Consider the following 20,176-nt stretch of genomic DNA (forward strand, 5'->3'; position numbering starts at 1 on the left):
CCCACCCACCAAATCCCTTCCACTTTCTGGTTTCATCTGTCCTTCATTTCTCTCTTTCAACAGTTTCCATGGTCACCCCCTTCCTTAACATATTCCAGCACGAGTAAACTTCATGTCCCCTTTCATCCCCCTCCAGTCTATGTGTCTACCTTCACCCTCTCCTCCCACACTGGCTAAGTTTCCTCATCATCCATCACCCCTCTTTGATCCACCCCTCTCCTACCAGCCCCTCTCCTCTTTATACTGCTTATCTTTCCTCTTCACTCTCAGTCCTGATGCAGGATTTCGACCCAAACCCTTCACAGTTCCTTTCTCCGCAGATGCTGCTCAACTTGCTGAATTCCTCTAGCAGTTTGCATTTGTCTACGGTAATAGTGTTGACAGTCTAGACTGTGAAAGTGATCCATTAATAACACTGATGATTCATTGGTAGTTCCAACTCAAAATGTGAATTCTAAACAAAAATGGAAAAAAATTAATTGCAGCTTGTACTTTTTGAAGTCATTCAGGAGCCATTTCAAATTATTACACAAAACTGAAATTACTCTCAACGGGGCACTTTAACCTCAAGAGGATTTCATATTGTAAATATCCATAAAAGTATGTGCATTTCAGTAGCTGGGCATCATACAAACAATATAAACAGAAAATGTTTGCTGACTTTAATATGGTTCTGCAAGACATTTTATCTTAATAGATAAAATCATTTCTTTAAATTTTCTTGGATTTTGATTTTGACTCACTAGGATTTTGTACTATTTCTTTGAAGCCAGTAGTTAGACCTACATTTCCCTCAAGCAATCTGGGCCAGTGATAGATAAACAAAGCTACAAAATAATTACTTTCACAGAGTTTAAATACAAGCATGGTAGGACAAGAAGACCCAGGTTTACAGAATATTTTAATTTTTCTGTCCTTTGACATACTATACCGTAGGATTCTAGTACATTATGTTGGATACCTACCAAGTTAGCAAGAATGTAATGATATCCTTTAACGTGTTTGCCAATTGTTATGACCTATGATGAAGAAATTCAAAAATTAATTTGTTTTGAAAACACTTAATACTGAAGAGCAAATTACTGAAACCGACATGAAATTCCAATCAATACATTTTTTCAAACATAAAAATCACAATAATAAACAATTTTACATTGTATTTATTGCCCAGATTTTCTGTAGGATTGGCTGATTAGTGAGTTTTATATGAGATGAGCAGATTTGGGATGGGATTGAGGACATAATAATCAGGATTAGAAGGTTTTAGCAGGAAGTTGACGAAGAAAATTATGAACTGCAGTGTGTATGGGTATCCTGAGGTAATGACTCACCTCCTGATATCCAAAGCCTTTGTAAAATTTAGGAGCCCATGTAAAGAGTGAAGAACTTGCCTGGATTAGCGCAGATCCAGCAATACCAAATACCAAATAATACCAACAGACTCCCCGACATAGGAAACATCCTTTCCACATCTACTCTGTCCAGGCCTTTCAACATTCGAAAGGTTTCAATGAAATCCCCTCTCATCTTTCTAAATTCCAGTGAGTACAGACCCAGAGCCATCAAACGTTCCTCGTATGATAACCCTTTCATTCCCAGAATCATCCTTGTGAACTTCTCAAGAACCCTCTCCAATGCCGGTACAACTTTTCTTAGATAAGGTGCCAAAAACTGTTCATAGTACTCAAGGTGAGGCCTCATCAGTGCCTTTTAAAGCCTGAGCATCTCATCCCTGCTTTTGTATTCTAGACCTCTTGAAATGAATGCCAAAATGGCATTTGCCTTCCTTACCTGCAAGTTAACCTTTAGGGTGTTCTGGACAAAGACTCCCGATTCCCTTTGCATCTCAGATTTTGGATTTTCTCCCCATTTAGAAAATAGTCTGCACATTTATTTCTACTACCAAAGTGCATGACAATGCATTTTCCAAACATTGTATTTCATTTGCCACTCTCTTGCCCATTCTCCTAATCTAAGTCCTTCAGCAGCCTACCTGTTTCCTCAACAGTACCTGCCCCTCCACCAATCTTCGTATCATCTGCAAACTTGGCAACAAAGCCATCTATTCCATCATCTAAATCATTTATATACAGCATGAAAAGAAACAGTCCTAACACCAACCTCTGCGGAACATCACATGTCACTGGCAGCCAACCAGAAAAGGATCATTTTATTCCCACTAGCTGCCTCCTACCAATTACCCAATGCTCTGACCATGCTAGTAACTTTCCTGTAATGTCTTGGGCTCTTAATTTGGTAAGCAATCTCATGTGTGGCACATTGTCAAAGGCCTTCTGAAAGTCCAAATATGCAACATCCCCTGCATCCCCTTTATCTACCCTACATGTAATCTCCTCAAGTAACTCCAACAGGTTCGTCAGGCAAGATGTCCCCTTAAGGAAACCATGCTGACTTTGTCCTGTGTCACCAAGTCCGTAACCTTATCCTTAACAATTGACTCCAACATCTTCCAGCCACTGCGGTTGGGCTAACTGATCTACAATTTCCTTTCTGCTGCCTTCCTCCTTCCTTAAAGAGTGGAGTGACATTTGCAATTTTCCTCTGGCACCATGCCAGAGTCAAATGTTTTTTGAAAGATCATTACTAATGCCTCCACAATCTCTTTCACTAACTCTAGAACCCCAGGGTGCATTCACAAAAAAAATAGAGGGCTGTGTGGTAGGAAAATTCTAGGCAGTTTCTAGAGCAGGTTACATGGGTGGCACAAAATTGTGGGTCAAGGAGCCTGTAATGTGTTGTAGATTTTGTAATTGTATGTTCTATGTTTATCTGGTCCAGGTGATGCATATACTTTCAAGTCTTTCAACTTTTTGAACACCTTCTGCCTTGTAATAGAAACTGCACTCACTTCTCTTTCCTCACGCCCTTCAACATCTGGCACACTGCTAGTGTCTTCCACTGTGAAGACTGATTCAAAATACACATTTAGTTCATCTGCCATCTCCTTGAGCCCCTTTACTATTTCTCCAGCCTGATTTTCTAGTGGTCCTATATCCACTCTTATCTCTCTTATTTTTTATGTACTTGTAAAAGCTTTTACTATCCACTTTGATATTGTTTGCTAGTTTGCTTTCACATTTCATCTTTTCCCTCTGAATGGGTCTCTTAGTAGGGTTTTAAAAGCTTAACAATCCTCTGTCTTCCCACTAATTTTTGAGTCCCATCTTTTGCTTTTGCAGTGGATTTGACTTCCCTTGTCAGCCACAATGGTACCATTTTGCCATTTGAGTATTTCTTTGTTTTTGTAATACAGCTATCCTGCCCCTTCTTCATTTTTCTGAGAAACTCAAGCCATTGATGCTCTGCTGTCATCCTTGCCAGCATCTCCTTCCAATTTACTTTGGCCAACTCCTCTCTCGTACCACTGTAATTTCCTTTACTCCACTGAAATACTGCTATGTCAGATTTTACTTTTTCCTTATCAAATTTTAAGTTGAACTCAATCGTACAGTGATCACTGTCTAAGTGTTCTTTTACCTTAAGCTTCCTAATCACCTCAGGTTCATTACATAACACCCAATCCAGTATAGCTGATCTCCTAGTAGGCTCAATCACAAACTGCTCTTAAAAGCTATCTCATAGGCATTCAACAAACTCACTCCCTTGAGATCCATTTCCAACCTGATTTTTCCATTCGACTGCATGTTGAAATCTCCTGTGACTATCATAACATTGCCCTTTTGACATGCCTTTTCTATTTCCTGTAGTAATCTGTGGTGCACATCCCAACTACTGTTGGAAGGCCTGTATATAACTGCCATCCAGTCCTTTTACCCTTGCAGTTTCTTAACTCAACCCCACAAGGATTCATCATCTTCCGATCCTATGTCACATCTTTCTACTGATTTGATGCCATTCTTTATCAGCAGAGTCACGCCACCCCCTCTGCCAACTTTCCTATCCCTCCAATACAACGTGTAACCTAGGACATTCAACTCCCAACTACAACCATCCTTCAGCCAAAATTCAGTGATGGCCACCTGACAATCTGTAATAGTGCAACAAGATCATCCACCTCATTTCTTATACTCTATGCATTGACATATGACATTTTGTGCTGCATTTGCTACCCTTTTTGATTCTGCATCACTAATGCACTGATACTCACCCTGCTGGCTGCAGTTCTGTCCTATCATCTGCCTGCCCTTCCTCACCGTCTGACTGCACGCTATCTTTGCTTATTTACCATCCATCCTATCCTGTGTCCTTTCACTCCAGTTCCCACCCCTCTGCCAAATTAATATGAACCCTCCTGAACAGCTCTAGCAAACCTACCCACGAGAATATTGGTTCCCCTCGGGTTCAGGTGCAACCTACCACTTTTGAACAAGTCATACCTCCTCCAGAAAAGATCCCAATGATCCAAGAACCTGAGGCCCTGCCCCCTGCACCAGCTTCTCAGCCAAGCATTTATCTTCCAAATCATCCTGTTTCTGCCCTCACAGGTACGTGGCACAGGCAGCAATCCAGAAATTACTAACCGGGAGGTCCTGCTTCTCAGCTTTCTTCCTAGCTCTCTAAATGCTCTGTTCAGGATCTCTTTGCTTTTCCTTCCTATGTCATTGGTACCAACGTGTACCAAGACATCTGGCTGCTCCCCCTCCCTCTCCAAAATGCTGTAGATGTGATCCAAGGTGTCCCTGACCCTATCACCTGAGAGGCCACATACCATTTGAGTGTCCTGGTCATGTCCACAGAATCTCCCGTTTGTTCCACTGACTATTGAGGCCCCTATCACTACTGCTCCCTTCTTCTCCCTCTTTGCCTTCTGCATCATGGATCCATGATCAGTGGCAGTAACCTGGTCTCTGTGGCATTCCCCTGGGAGATCATCGCCCACAAAAGTATCCAAAATGGTATACTTACTTTTGAGAGGAATGGCCATGGGCATGCCCTGCACTAACTACCTATTCACATTTCCAATTCTCCTGGCAGTCACCCAGCTATTCACCTCCTGCAACTTCAGGGTGACTACATCCCTGTAACTCTGATTGATTATCTCCTCACTCTCCCGTACAAGCCGAAGGTCAGCCAGCTGCTGCTCCAGATCCCCAACACGGTCTTCAAGAAAGTGCAGCCAGATGCACTTCTTACAGATGTAGTTCCCTGGGAGACTCTGGGTCTTCCAGGACTCAAACATTCAGCATGAAGAACACACAACATCCATTTACTACACAAGGTACAGTAAGAGAAAACAAAAAGTGAACCTTAACAGAAGCTTACCCAGAGCCAACGCCTCCTTTGAGCCAAAGCCTGACACTCCTACTCTCACCACTTGCCTACTCCTGACAATGTCCCTTCTGTACTTTAAACTAGTGTCACTGACCCACGAGAAACCTTGTGGTTGTGGCTTGCTCCTCTTGCTAACTGGGCCGTTGGAATGAGCCCGAATGCCCGCGAAGCTCTCCTTTTAAACAAGTGTCATTGACCTACGCGAAACCTCATTGCCGTGGCCTGCTCCTGCCGCTGATTGGGCTGTCAAAATATCGGCCATCCAATAGCCTGAGGAGTCATATCCTCCTCAACTGGCATACCACAGATGCAATGTATACCATCTACAAAGTCGCTCACCTCGGCTATTCCAGCAGTGCTGGAGTCCACCATCAAGAAAGTCAAGAAAACAGACAGATGGGAACACCTGCATGTTCACCTCTTGGAAATGTTATTCCTTTCCGTCAACATCATTCATCAAAATTTGTATTGACTTCGTGTCCTACCCATGAATTACCATGGAAACAATTGTCGTAATCTGCAGGGCAGAAGGCAGGCTAAGTGGTCTTTAGTTAACTAAGTCACATTCTGGAGAGTTTCCAATGGGTAATTAATTGATTGCTCCAGCCATGTCCAGAACTCATAAATGAACGACATTGTGCTGGCATTTGCGGCTGAACTCAGACAAGCAAATTAAGAAATTTGGAGCTTTACGAACTAAGATGACGGAGCTGACATCAAATCAACATCTATTTAGTGCCACCGACCTCCGGGTCCACACCTTGAATGGATGATTGTTTCACGTATGGGGATTAACCCAACATTAGAGTACCTAACCCTCAAATATGTAAATCCAGATCAGGCACCACCTATGATCAATACCAGTACCCAAATGAGAAAAGCTACTGAACCAAAGTGTATTTTCTTACATTATTATAATAACTATCATTGAAAAAGCTCTTGGCATTTCCTGTTTAATACACAATTTAACAAATACTTTGGTTACAAGGGCTTTTCATGTTGTGGACGGTTAATCTGATGCTTTCACTGCAAAATTAAGTCTTGCAATAACAAATGTATTGACTTCAGAAAATATCTTTGGTACCTGTTCCATGATGTCATTAACTTTGTCACGTTCGCAGTCAAGAATCACTTGTCTTTCCTTTTTATTTTCCAGGTCCTGAAAAAGTGAGCGGTAGGCTTCATCTTTCCTGTCGTCTTTAATATTTCCTACATTGATTGCTGTGACTTGCCACTTGTTTTCAGCAGCAGCATCCAGGACTGCTTGTAACACTGACAACCCTTGGGGAAAGAAGTGACAAAGTACAGCCAACATGTTAAATTCATAGTCTTGAACTCAAGTCAATAAAAATCAAGCAATTCCACAACGAGTCACACAATATGCTCATTTTCAAATAATTTCTGAATAAAATTACTGGTAACATATATTCTCTTGGGTTGGTCTGACAGAACCATTTTAGAGTCCATTTTAATGCCATCAAACTTGTGTACCTGTATATCACTTTCCAATTTTATAATTTTCTTCTAGAACTAGGATAATTTTTAAAAATTATCCTTTAAATATTGTAAAAGTGCTTGGCCCCAACTGGTGCCAGTTATTGATATTTGCCACTATTTGGGCGGGATGCGAGCGTAGTAGTTAGCACGATGCTGTTATAGCTCAGGGCGGAGTTCGGAGATCAGAGTTCAATCCTGGCATCCTCTGTAAGGGTTTCTATGTCCTCCTGGTGGAATGCATGGATTCTCTCCCACAGGCCAAAGGCGTACTAATTAGTAGGTTAATTAGTCATTGTCAATTGCCCCATGATTAAGCTAGGGTTAATCTGGTGGGTTGCTGGTAGTGTGGCTCAAAGGGCCAGAAGGGCCTATTCCGGCAGTATCTTTAAATAAATAAACCTATAAGGCAGATTTTTGTCGTACAGGAGGTGAATGAGGCACGAAACAGAGAGCCATAGTTTTCTCCCAGTCTCGATATGGCTGGGGGCAAAGGCAGTCAAAAAGCATCAGGTTATTTCTACCATGCTTGTGCACAGCAATTTTGATGGGGAAAGGGATTTTTCAGAAAACTGGTCTGTTTTCCTGTTTATCACTCCATCTAATCTTCAATAAGAGAAAGCTGACGGTACTCCTTGGCTACTGGCAGGTAATCTCCTTTCTAATCACAACTGCTGAAGGCTTCTTCCTCGCTCCCTCTAACCATGACAATCCTTTAAAGTTCAGTACTAAATTCTGAAAATAAATGTTTTCCTTTCAAGTTCTTCCTCTCTTTCAGCAGATGTGGAACTTTTCAGCAAGATCTCTATATGCCAAAAAAAAAGTTCTGACACTAGAGCTCGGCCTCTGACTACGAGAGAGTCGCAATGCCAAGTGGGGCCTAGTCTGTGACATGAAGATGATGAACAATGTGATGGCTTGCTTTATATGATATCCCATTAAATTACAGCAGCTGTTGCCCCCTCTCCCATAGAGCTGATTTACTAAACTTCTTAGACAGCAGGAAATTTACAGAATTCTAAGGATTTATTCCTATTAGAGTCGATTCCTTTTCCAGAATTTGGGTAGTATTTGCAAGGTGTTCATTGCCCATCCCCTAATGAGATGGTAGCAAGTGGTTCTTTTTGAACCACTGTAGCCCCTCTGATGAAGGGCTTTTACATGATGTTGTTGAGTGTAGAGCTCCAGGACTGAAAAGCAGAGTCATCTTTCTGCCAGGATGGTATGCAACACGGGAGGAGAGTGTGGTGAACTACATATACCTGTCTGGACTGTTCCTGTGGCTCCTCCCACAGACCCCTGTATAAAGGCGATTGAGGCCTGAGCCCGGCCTCATTCTCCAGGATGTAGTGTTGTTCATTCTTCCAGTCAATAAAAGCCGATATCTCGCTTCTTACGTCTCAGAGTGAGTTATTGATGGTGCATCAGAGAGCATGCAGTTGATGGTGTACATGCGAACTTACTGCCTGTGTACTTGTTGGTGTTAGAGGCTGGCAGGTTTAGGATGCTCTTGTAGCCCAGGAAGGTATCTGCAGATGCTGTAGACATTCACTCAGCTCTGTGCTGAACAGAGGCTGTGGCTTGCTCCTGCTGCAGTGACACCTGGCTTTGTGTCTTTCACAAAACTTTATTTCTGAAGCTATTTGCTTAGTTTTGAGTTTGCACAACTTTTTTTCTTTCTGTGGGTGTTTGACAGTGTTTTGGTTCACTTTATTTTGTGGCTGCCTGTTAGGCAAATTCAATAGTTCCAGTAAAATTAAATCATTTTGTCTTTAACATTATCATGGCACTTCGAAAAGACTTATGGACCAGTTCCAAGCATGCTATTTGTCAGTCTAGCTCAAGCCCCACAGTCTATTTCTCCCTTGAGAAATGTGCCTGCTGCAGAATTGAAAAATAAAAGACATTTTCAGCATTCTTTACGTATAATGGAATCCTTGATCATGTTGAAGTGTCAGCTTTGGGATCCTTATCCCAAATTCAGTAGGAAATGCCAATGAAACCATTTTGTTTTTGACTCAGATGTTGATGCATGTTTTTACATTGGGATACTGAGATACATCCTTGGATGCACTGGGACATATCATCAATTATGTAACCTAAGGTCATCAGGTATTTCAGGTCTTTCAACATCAGACACTCTTGCCCAAGCAACCCAGCCAGGGTGATCAGGCACTGGCCTGTGTCCTCTTCACCCAGAGTCATCTGGGGGCACACTCAGCAGCCTCTGTGATGGTCCTGATGGCTTTTTTCTTTGCAGCCCCGTAATGCCAAGGAGAGTGTCGTTTCTGCACAGCAGGCAGCCAGCAAAACCTCTGCACCCCACCTCTATAGGCTCATATCGTGCCCTCCACCTCTGTCTCTAGCACTGCTCTACCAGCTCCTGGGATTTAGCATGTTACACGAAAGAAGCTTCTGAATTTCACACAAATTAGTCCAATTCATGTATAACCTTAGTGACTAACCTTTTTGACAAGTATTAAACTCATTCAACCAGCTGGAACCATTTCATAGCTGATGCAATACAATACAATTTTGATAAGCAAAATTCTGTGAGAAGTATTTATGCCTGTCCCACTAGTAGTTCAATTTACTTACACGGTAGAATTTTCACTTTTTGAGTTCACGTTTGTGTATGCTGTTGAAATTATTTACCTGGAACGTACAACCTACCCAGAATCATTCTAGACACGATCTTTCCTGAAATCACTGAAGCAATAGATGTTAATTGGATCTCAAATCAGTTCAGAGTTCCAACCTGTCTGAAGGGAAATTCTAGTTGTGTGGCAGGGAATTAGAGGTGGTCATTTCACTCTGATAGACAGCTGTATTACTCCTCAAATATGAATAATATTTGGCAGATTGCACACTTTGTAAAGGACTGGTTCAAGGGAAGGGTTAGGAATCACAGTGAGGTCATCTTTATTGCTCCATCTCATACCCATTTCTCCAGACCTCGAAGGATGAGGAATCAAATGATTGTATAAAGCAAGGAACAGCAACCTAACTATCAAGCCTGTTCAAACAAAACAGACTATAGTCATTCGCCTCTACATCTTCTTTGCTTCAGAAGATTTAAATTCTTTTGTCTGGGATGATCTTTAAATGAAATACAATGTTGAAAAATTTCTTCTACCGAAGTCATGCACTGAGATACAAAGGGACTTGGGAGTTCTTGTGCAGAACAGTCTAAAGGTTCACTTGCAGGTAGAGTTGGTGGTGAGGAAGACAAATGCAATGTTGGCCTTCGTTTCCAGAGGTCTGGACTATAAGAGCAGGGATGTGTTGCTGAGGCTTTATAAGGCACTGGTGAGGCCTCACCTTGAGTATTGTGAACAGTTTTGGGCTCCTCATCTAAGAAAAGGTGTGCTGGGATTGGAGAGGATTTGGAGGAGGCTCCTGGAATGGAAGAGTTATCATTTGAGGAATGTTTGATGTCTCTGAGTCTGTACTTGCTGGAATTCAGAAGGATGGGGGTGGGGGGGGAATCTCATTGAAACCTTTCAAATGTTGAAAGACCTAGACAGAGTAGAAGTGGAAAGGATGTTTCCCATGGTCAGGGAGTCTTGGACAAAAGGGTACAGCCTGAGGATAGAGGGGCGTCCATTTAAAACAGTTGCGGAGAAATGTCTTTAGCCAGATGGTGGTGAACTTGTGGAATTTGTTACCACAGGCAGCTGTGGAGGCCAGGTTGTTGGGTGTACTTAAGGCAGAGATTGATAGGTTCTTCATTAGTCACTGCATCAAATGTTATAGGAGAAGGCCAGGGAGAGGGGCTGAGGAGGAGGAAAAAAAGAATCAGTCATGACTGAGTGGCAGAGCAGACTCGATGGGCCAAATGGCCTAATTCTGCTCCTATGGTCTTAAAGCCAATTGAATGAAATATTGGAATATCTGTCTAATTCTAAAATCCACATTGTTCATTTCATGGTCAGCGTATCTCTCTGGCATTATAAATGCTCTGCTATTTTTAACTCATTAGAACTCTACATGCATAAACATTGCTTTGTGAGGAGAGCAAAACAAAGAAAGCTACAATAGTGAATATATATTTTAAAAAAACATGTACCTCGGTCACTATCATACAGATAAGCAAACTTGTCCCATTGGTAATATTCAATCAAACTAAGAAGAGCACCCTTGAGATCTGGTCTCATCTGTATGACAAATTGGTGTAAGCCATCAGCAGGAAAGCTTGGAGTGATAAAAGAAACATGCAGGGTTCCACAGAACGATGTAAGCGTATTTACAGATTTCTTGTCGTAAAATCCAAAAATGGCATAAACTCCCCTTGAAAACTGGGAACAGACTGCAAAAGAGAAAAAGAAAGCATAATATTTACAATGTGCACACTCAATAATCAATACAATAGCTTTGATCCTGACAAATAAGTATAATTTATTTTGTTTTAAACTAGTCATAATTACTTCATTCATGATCTGTAGACTAGCATCAAAATCTACAAAATGCTGCTTTCCTGGTTTTGCATCATTATTCACACACAATTTATCTATGAAACATTATTTTGTCTTCTTACAGTTCATCAATTGATCTTATTATCAGGTAAGGACTACCATCTCAAATTTCTCAGAATGAACATTAGTGAATGTAATCATAAGAATTTACATCATAGCTCTCCAAGTGCTTTAATGTGTGATCCGTCTTTCCCTTTTTCTCTCAGCTTTTATCTCAAAATCCTTTCTAATCAGTAGATCATTCTCTGCAAACCTACAACCTTCCTATTTTGTATATGATTTCAGTGATGATAATGCTGTGTCTCCTACAGTATTGATTGATTGATTGAGATACAGCATGGAATGGGCTCTTCTGGCCCTTCAAGCTGTGCCATCCTGCAATCTCCAGATTTAACCCTAGGCTAATCATGGAACAATTTACATTGACCAATTAACCTCCCAAATGGTACATCATTGGACTGTGGGAGGAGACCAAAGCATCCAGATGAAACCCAGGTGGTTACAGGAAGAATGTACAAACTCCTTACAGACAGAAGCAGGAAATGGACCCAGGTTGCTGGTGCTGTAAAGTGTTGTGCTAACCACCACATGACTATGCCGCCCAAATAAAAGCAACTTTATAGAACACCCCTGTGCATGTTGGCAAGCTCAATACAGAGGTTTCCTTCCTCCTTTAACTTTCCAACCTTCTTCCAGTTTGAGATTTATCCTGGGCTGAATTCCACTGAATTCAGAAATGGCTCAGCCCAGTTCATCTAATGTACTCTCCCATCCATTCAGTGGATATGCCACTAACCCCTTTGATGCCTCGAGACGGCATGGTATCTCACATGCCTCATGGAAATTTGGCATTTCGGAATCAGACATAAACATGGACAGTACTTGTACGCTATCGGATTAAAAACACCACAAAATGAGTTAACTTAGTTTATTTCATTTGCACATTCTATGCCACAAAATTTTATCCAAGATGCAGGCACCATTTTAGAGCTTAAAACATTTGTCGTATCCAAGAAATGGAAGCTAATGATCCAAATTATTCACTGATTGACATGAAACTATTGTTAGCACACGGGAGGGAGGACAGAACAAACAGTGATTAATAGCGAAGAGTATATTTTCCAGTTTAAGACACTAGCACAGAGCTTTGTCGCAGACCAGGAAATCAGGCTGATAACAGTATCTACAAATTTCTTAGAGTACCTTTTTTAAATAGAGAATATAATAAATTGTGCAGACATTTCCTGATACACATCCTCAGTGCAAAAGGCCCTTGAGTGTACAAATTAAATATTTGGCCTTAAGGTTCTACATTACTCTTGTTTTTTATTCACACATATTTTCTAAGTTGTATATATTTTACTAGAAAATGGAAAGCATACTACCACAGAAGAAAATCTATACTCAGCTGGCCCAGCAGGATTTGCAAAGAGAAAAATGAGTTGGCTCTTCTGATACCCCCTTATTAGGAAGATTCACAGACCTGAAGATGTTAACTCTTTTTGCACAGGTATTGCCTGACATGACAGCGGCTATACTTCATTAGGAGTTTTGATATCTTCAAGATGGCGGCACGACGCAGTCTGCAGCGGCCTCTCCAGAGTTAGACAATAGACAATAGGTGCAGAAGTAGACCATTCAGCCCTTCGAGCCTGCACCGCCATTTTGAGATCATGGCTGATCAATTCCTATCAATACCTGGTTCCTGCCTTGTCCCCATATCCTTTGATTCCCCTATCCATAAGATACTTATCTAGCTCCTTCTTGAAAGCATCCAGAGAATTGGCCTCCACTGCCTTCCCAGGCAGTGCATTCCAGACCCCCACAACTCTCTGGGAGAAGAAGGTTTTCCTTAACTCTGTCCTAAATGACCTACCCCTTATTCTCAAACCATGCCCTCTGGTACTGGACTCTCCCAGCATCTGGAACATATTTCCTGCCTCTATCTTGTCCAATCCCTTAATAATCTTATATGTTTCAATCAGATCCCCTCTCAATCTCCTTAATTCCAGCGTGTACAAGCCCAGTCTCTCTAACCTCTCTGCGTAAGACAGTCCAGTCATCCCAGGAATTAAACTCGTGAATCTACACTGCACTTCCTCTACAGCCAGGATGTCCTTCCTTAACCCTGGAGACCAAAACTGTACACAATACTCCAGGTGTGGTCTCACCAGGGCTCTGTACAAATGCAAGAGGATTTCCTTGCTCTTGTACTCAAATCCCTTTGTAATAAAGGCCAACATTCCATTAGCCTTCTTCACTGCCTGCTGCACTTGCTCATTCACCTTCAGTGACTGATGAACAAGGACTCCTAGATCTCTTTGTATTTCTCCCTTACCTAACGTTACACCGTTCACATAATAATCTGCCTTCCTGCTCTTACTCCCAAAGTGGATAACCTCACACTTATTCACATTAAACGTCATCTGCCAAGTATCTGCCCACTCACCCAGCCTATCCAAGTCACCCTGAATTCTCCTAACATCCTCATCACATGTCACACTGCCACCCAGCTTAGTATCATCAGCAAATTTGCTGATGTTATTCTCAACGCCTTCATCTAAATCGTTGACGTAAATTGTAAACAGCTGTGGTCCCAATACTAAGCCCTGTGGCACCCCACTAGTCACCACCTGCCATTCCAAGAAAGTTGATATCTGTTATTTGTCAAGCGGAGTGCCGTGCACAATCCTAATCTGATGAAAAACAGACTTGGGAGCACGGAGGAACATCTGGAAATCTCCAGGAAGGCCTTCTTCATTGCTGCTGTGAAGTCCGGGTCTCTGCTGAGAAGAACAGGCCCCCAGTCTTCAGGGTTGCGTTGCCGATGGCCGTTGGTGGGGATGTCTTAATACACTCGGCAGAGAATGGTGCTTGGAGAAGCTGTGCCGGAGGGGATGGTCGTCGGCTCGGAGGTTCAACGGACTCGGAGTCCGCTGCGGTCAGGTCGCTTTCAGTGTGTGCTGTGTCTGCGAGGCTGGGTTCAACGGAGCTTTCATAGTGTGCTTCGTCTGCGAGGCTGAGTCAGGCGGCGCCGTGGAAGTCCATAGCAGGGGTATTCCCTTCTGCCACCCGCGTGGGATGACAAGTTTATCGGGACCCAGAGGACTTATGGAAACTGTGTGGTGGTTTCTTTCGAACTTATAGTCTTTTAACATCTTTGGACTATTTTTACCGAGCCCATGGTCTGTTTTTTTATCAAATTATGGTATTGTTTGCACTGTTGTAACTATGTGGTTTTGTGCAGGTCTTGTAGCTTTAGTTTTTGGTCTTGTTTGTCTGGTGGATTTGGAGCTCCTTTCCAGGGAATGCGCTAAGATGGTAGCGCGATATTAATACGCAGCAGCCTCTCCGGACTCTGGATTGGGGATTGCCAAACATTATGTGGATTTTCTGGTGTAGTCTGTTTTGTCATGTGCTTTTGTGATATCATTCTGGAGGAACGTTGTCTCATTTTTTAACTGCATTGCACTTGTGGTTTTTAAATGACAATAAACTGAATCTGAATCTGGTATGTCAAAGACACTAGCAAATTTCCATAGATGTACCATGGAGAGCATTCTAACTGGCTGCATCGCCATCTTGTATGGGGTGGGGTGTACTGCACAGGATTGAAATAAACTATAGAGAGTTGTGAACTTAGTCAACATGCACACACACATATACATGCACACACACATATACATTCACACACTGTAATTAATTGTTTATTTGCTATTCTGTATTGCAATGTAGTACTGCCACAGAGACAATTTTCAAAACATTTGCCAGTGATTACTTTGACTTACAACTCAACAGAACTTCTGCATGTTTGAATTATTTGACGTAAAACACCTATACAGAAGCAGCACTCCAAAGAGGAAATGCTTGAGAAGAAAGACAGTGCATCATTTTGCATGACACAGCAAACACCAGCTTGGGTACTAGCCCTGTTAGAACAGAGTATTTCATACGTGGAGACATCCTGCAAGAGCCAACTGCATTTAAGATAAAAGGAGAAGGGAAGCTGATATGTTGGCTTCATGGAAGATCTGGATGAAGACTACGATAGAGAAGGAGGAAACAGAAAAGTTGCTGTGGATGTGTTTAGGCAAATCACCTGATCTCCTGACAGGACACACCAGTTGTCATGGGGAAATGGGTTGGTCTTTATCTGAGGTGGACATCTCAGCCAGAGCTGACAAACTCAAATTGTAGAGGCTGATGGGTCAGGCATCAGCTTCCATGGAAGCACAGAAAAAGCCATCCGATTGTTCCTCACGAGGTCCTCATGCTGCTCCTGTTAGAAAGCCAGCAATGGAAGTGAGGACCTGGAAGTTACTGCTCTTCTTTAAGAAAAACTTCTCCCACAATTGGTTCTCCAGAAATGGCTTTGAATTGCCCCACAACTAGGTACCTAAGAATGTCACCACTCAGCCTGAGATGGTACAGTCACCAACCACTCCTTTCAGGGCAGAGCAGCTTATAGTCAGCAACGACTTCCATGAAGTCTGCAGTTACTCATACTAAAAGTGAGCAACCTTCTGCCAGCCTGGCTCCAGCCGTATACTGAGAGGAATGCCTAGAAATAGTAGGGCCATAAAGCCCAGTTGGAAACTAAGATGGAACACAAGGGTAAATAGGTTATATCATTCTATAATTAGTAAATTTCCTTTGAGTTCAATGTTTGGGGATTTATTTTAATTAAAATTTTCATAAACACATTACAACTTAATCACTTTAATATATAATGCAGATAGATGAAAAGGGAAGATGGGTGATAAATGAAGCAAGGCATGGTGCCATGGACCTTGGGTCAAATTATCTCTCATTCAACCTGCATTTAAGTCTAGTCACATTGTGGAAAGGAGCAATGTCTGCAAATTCCAGAAGGTTTTTCATATTTATCTCCAAAAATAAGGACAAACTGGTGCAGGGTTAAGGTGAGTTAGTTTCTTTAATACATGAGTCTTTAAAGTGACCAGAACAAAGAAATTTATCAGGAGCTGGCAAAAGTCATCAATGTTGCACAACTAAGGAATTATTGTACAAACAAGCTGGATGAACTCAGCAGGTCAGGCAGTATCCGTTGAAAGGAGCAGTCAACGTTTTGGGTCGGGACAATTCGTCAGGACAGAATGGTCCCGACCCGAAACGTTGACTGCTCCTTTCAACAGATGCTGCCCGGCCTGCTGAGTTCTTCCAGCTTTTTTGTACATCTTGATTTGACCACAGCATCTGCAGTGTACTTTGTGTTTAAAGAATTATTGCCTGCCCAACCCTTCAGTATAGATTTCACGAGGTGCCAGGCTCCCAGTACTCAACTGGCTCAGGTTGCAACTAAGTTCACAGCATGGCTTTGAGAAGTATTGCAATTCCAGTCCATTGACTGTGAAGGGTGTCAACGTGATTGAATGTTTGCAAATATCTTTCAGTGCACTCTAAATATATAAAAGCATAGTTACAATTTCCAGTTGAGTTGATTGCTATGTGCACAAGTACGGTGATGTAGTCATGTAGATGCACTCAACAGTGGGGAGGGGTGTGTCAGTGATGGACCATGCACCAGGCTGTGTTCACTACTCTCTGCGGTGTAAACATCCTCACTGAAGCTAATGCCCCTCCTTTGGAATGGAGTTTGGACTGACTTCTTCATGCTTGAAAGGAGAAATCTATGAAAGTCCAAGCTGGCTATAAAATGCTTTGAGAAGCAACACCGAAGCGAGCGGCAGCACACAGCTGCAGTGCGGGAGTTGCTGCCACTAGTGCTGGAAACTGGGGACTTCCCGGAGGATACCCAGGTAAACCTGGCCTTAACACTGGTGCAGGGCAGCTGATCTCCCCCAGTATCTGAGTCAATTGATTTTCTTCCTGTTGTTCCTGTAATTTAGGACCAGATGTCTTAATATTCTGAAGAGAAAGCCCAACAATGATAGTTCACACTGTAATACACATCTCAAGTATGGTTATTACCTCCTTGCCCTGCCCAGTGGCATCATGGCCACAGGTGGTGAAAAATAAATTTAATGCATCTCCTCAAGAATTCTTAATGAAACCCATTAAGTAAATTTATCGATTCCTCCCAGTTATGCAAAAACACAGTAGCCATTGATAAAGCCTTCCATTAAATTAGAGCCATTGTGCCTGTTTGGTTGCATTAAGTAGAGAATTAGTGTCACTGTTTCAGAGCTACTGGAACAGTTCATCCCCTTTGGCATTGTATGTGGAAAATCATGTCTCACAATTTTTACTAAGATTTTGAAGAGGTGACAAGAGGATTGATGAGACTATGGTGGTAGACGTAATTTACATGCACTTAAGCAAGGCCTTTACAAGGCTCAGCACTGTAGTCTAGCCCAGAAGGTTAGAACACATGGAATTTAAGATGAGCCAGCCAATTAGATTGAAAACTGGCAGAGAGTGGTAGTGGATGGTTCTTTTTCAGATTAGAGGCCTGTGGTTATTGATGTGCCACAGGGTTTGATGCTGTCTCGACTGTTATCTGTCAATTATGTTAACAGTTTAGATGCGAATGGAGGTAGGATGATGAGCAAAATTAGAGGCATTGTGTGGACTGTGAAGAAATTGTCTAAGGTTACAACAAGGTATTGATCTTTTGGGAAAAATCAGCAAAAGAGTGGCAGATGGAACTTAACTTGTAGAAATGCAAAGTGATGCATTTTTGGAAATTAAAGCAGGCTGGGAGCTGTACTGTAAATAGAAGGGCTTCAGGAAGTGTTGGTGAACAGAGACACCTTGGTACAACTACATAGTTCAATGACAGATACACGGGGTAGCAGGCTTGCCTTCATCAGTCGTGTCTTTAAGTACAAGAACTGTTATGCCATATTACAGTTGCATAAAACGTCAATTAGATTACACTTGGAATACTACCTGCATTTTGCACCACAAGCTAGAGAAAAGATTCACAAGAGTATTGCCAGGACTGGAGGGCTTGAGTTGTCAGGAAAGATTGAATGATGTGGGACTGTTTTTCCTAGAGCCAAGGAGGCTGGGAGTGACACTACAGAGGCTGATAAAATTATGAGGTGCATAGAAAGGATAGATGGTCACAGTCTTTATTCCTAGACAATAGGCTTACCGGGAGAGAGGAAACATTTAAAGGGATTTTGAGGCTTAAGATGGTGGTGAGTATATAGAATGAGCTGCCGGAGGAGGTGGTAGAAGTACAATTACAACATTTAAAAAACATTTCAATGGGTACATGGAATGGGAAAGTTGAAGGAAATGAGCCAAACATAGGCAAATGGAATTAACTTAGACAGGCATCTTGGTAAAACTGCAGGAGCTGTTTTGTGCTGTATAATTCTGAATCTTGTGAAAAGTATTTGCCTCTCATGGTGAATTAGTAGAAGCTGATCTTACTGTAGACTTACGGTGGACTTTGGTAACGGGTTGCAGAGGCGATGATATGTGAGATCTGCTTCAGCTGAAGTATCAAGGACAAGCTTAAGGCTCAACAGGCCAGAGTAGAGATGGAAATTCAAATACTTCTACAGTCTGCAGTTTCTGTACCAGCTGTTGTGAACTGCACTTAAGTCAAAGGGAACCCAGCGTTCTCCAGGTCTGTACATACTATTACATGCTGATGAGCCTGCAGCCACAGGAATTGTACGCCTGTGTCTCCAGCTGGACTCAGGCCCAGAGGCATCAACCTGTCATCCAGCAAGTACAATGAGGAAGATTGGAATGGTGGGGGTGAGTAGCAGATAAATCACGTCTCCACAGTGTCCCTCCCAGTTTTGATGTGTCTGCTGTATGAGATCATGAGTCACCCCTTTCAGGAAGTCAGGTCTGGCCTGGGGATCCCCATGGACTGCTTGCAAGCCTACAGCTGGTGCTCATGGGGCGGGGGGGGCAAGTGGCCAGTGGCCAGATGGGATAGCAATTGGCCTCACTGATTGCTGGTGCCTCAGATGCTCACAGAATACACAGACCCAACCCACGGGTCAAAGATAGGACAGCAAATGTTCTGGTCTCTCATATGCTGTAATCACCACTGGTCCAGTAACTCCAGCTCATCCAACAATCCCAGAAGCAGCAGCTACGGTGAAGAGCTGGTAAACAAAGAAATGACGATGCATCTCATTCCCTCATTTTGGAGACGCATCTCAATCCTCTGGATTCACTGTACAGCCTCCAAAGCTTAAACAAATGGTAAAGTAATCTTTAAAATAGCTCAGCCCCAGTGAATGAGATATAATAAAACAGTGCTTCCTTCATGCCTTTGATGCCCCTAAAGGATAAGAGCATGATCCAATTCCAGTGGCATTTACACCAAAACAGCACTTCAATGAAAAATGACACTCAATACCACGAGTCTTCCATGAAAATGGAAGTGCCCAATTCAATTTTCTCAACTAAGCAATATGTGTAGGATGTCTACACCTGACTTACAGTGAAAAAAACATCAAAATTAAGTTGCAGTACCCTAGAAAAATAGATCTGGAAGCTCAAGATCAGGCCCCACAATATTCCTATGCTACACAATAAATGGGTCCAGTGTGGAGCTACATCTTAACAACACTTAAAAGATCCTTGGACAGCTACCTGGATATGAAAGGTGAAAAAGAATTATGGGCCAAAGGGGACTAGCTGAGAGGGGCATCTTGGACCAGTTGGGACAAATGGTCTGTTTCCCTACTGTATGACTCTATGACAACTCAGAATATTTGTGTGGGACGGGGTAAGATGGGTGTGAGAGAAAGTAAAAAGAGAAAGGAAGCATATGATAATGTCAATGTGTTCCAAGTTGCTCAGGCTACTGCTCAGATGGAAAGGATGCTACATATCTCATTTGAAAAAGGTGCAATAACATTGTATCAGGGTTTCTATATTAGCACGTACAATGGCAGGACTGTTCTTCACTGGTGAAGAACTCATCCAGAGTGGTCCTGCAAAAATCATACCTATAATAAATAGGAAAATTCAGCAAAATAATGCTTCCCCTACAC

The 20,176-nt window shown here is 42.3% G+C and overlaps 1 protein-coding gene across 11 annotated transcripts in view; it reads right to left on the reverse strand.

Annotated features, from left to right (window-relative positions):
* gria2b (glutamate receptor, ionotropic, AMPA 2b) overlaps positions 1–20,176 on the reverse strand; it is a 129,536-nt gene that overhangs the window by 49,096 nt on the left and 60,264 nt on the right. For all 11 annotated transcript variants that reach the window (XR_012098658.1, XM_073043014.1, XM_073043017.1 and 8 more), the window contains 3 exons: positions 10,817–11,056; positions 6,338–6,534; positions 966–1,019 (listed from right to left, as the gene is read on the reverse strand). Coding sequence is in view for 10 of the 11 variants with exons in the window: in XM_073043014.1 (XP_072899115.1) it covers positions 966–1,019; positions 6,338–6,534; positions 10,817–11,056 (491 nt within the window). In the remaining variant the exon portion in view is untranslated. The remainder of the gene's footprint in view (positions 1–965; positions 1,020–6,337; positions 6,535–10,816; positions 11,057–20,176) is intronic.

The sequence above is a fragment of the Hemitrygon akajei genome, chromosome 4, assembly GCF_048418815.1.
Source record: "Hemitrygon akajei chromosome 4, sHemAka1.3, whole genome shotgun sequence".
NCBI lineage: Eukaryota > Metazoa > Chordata > Chondrichthyes > Myliobatiformes > Dasyatidae > Hemitrygon > Hemitrygon akajei.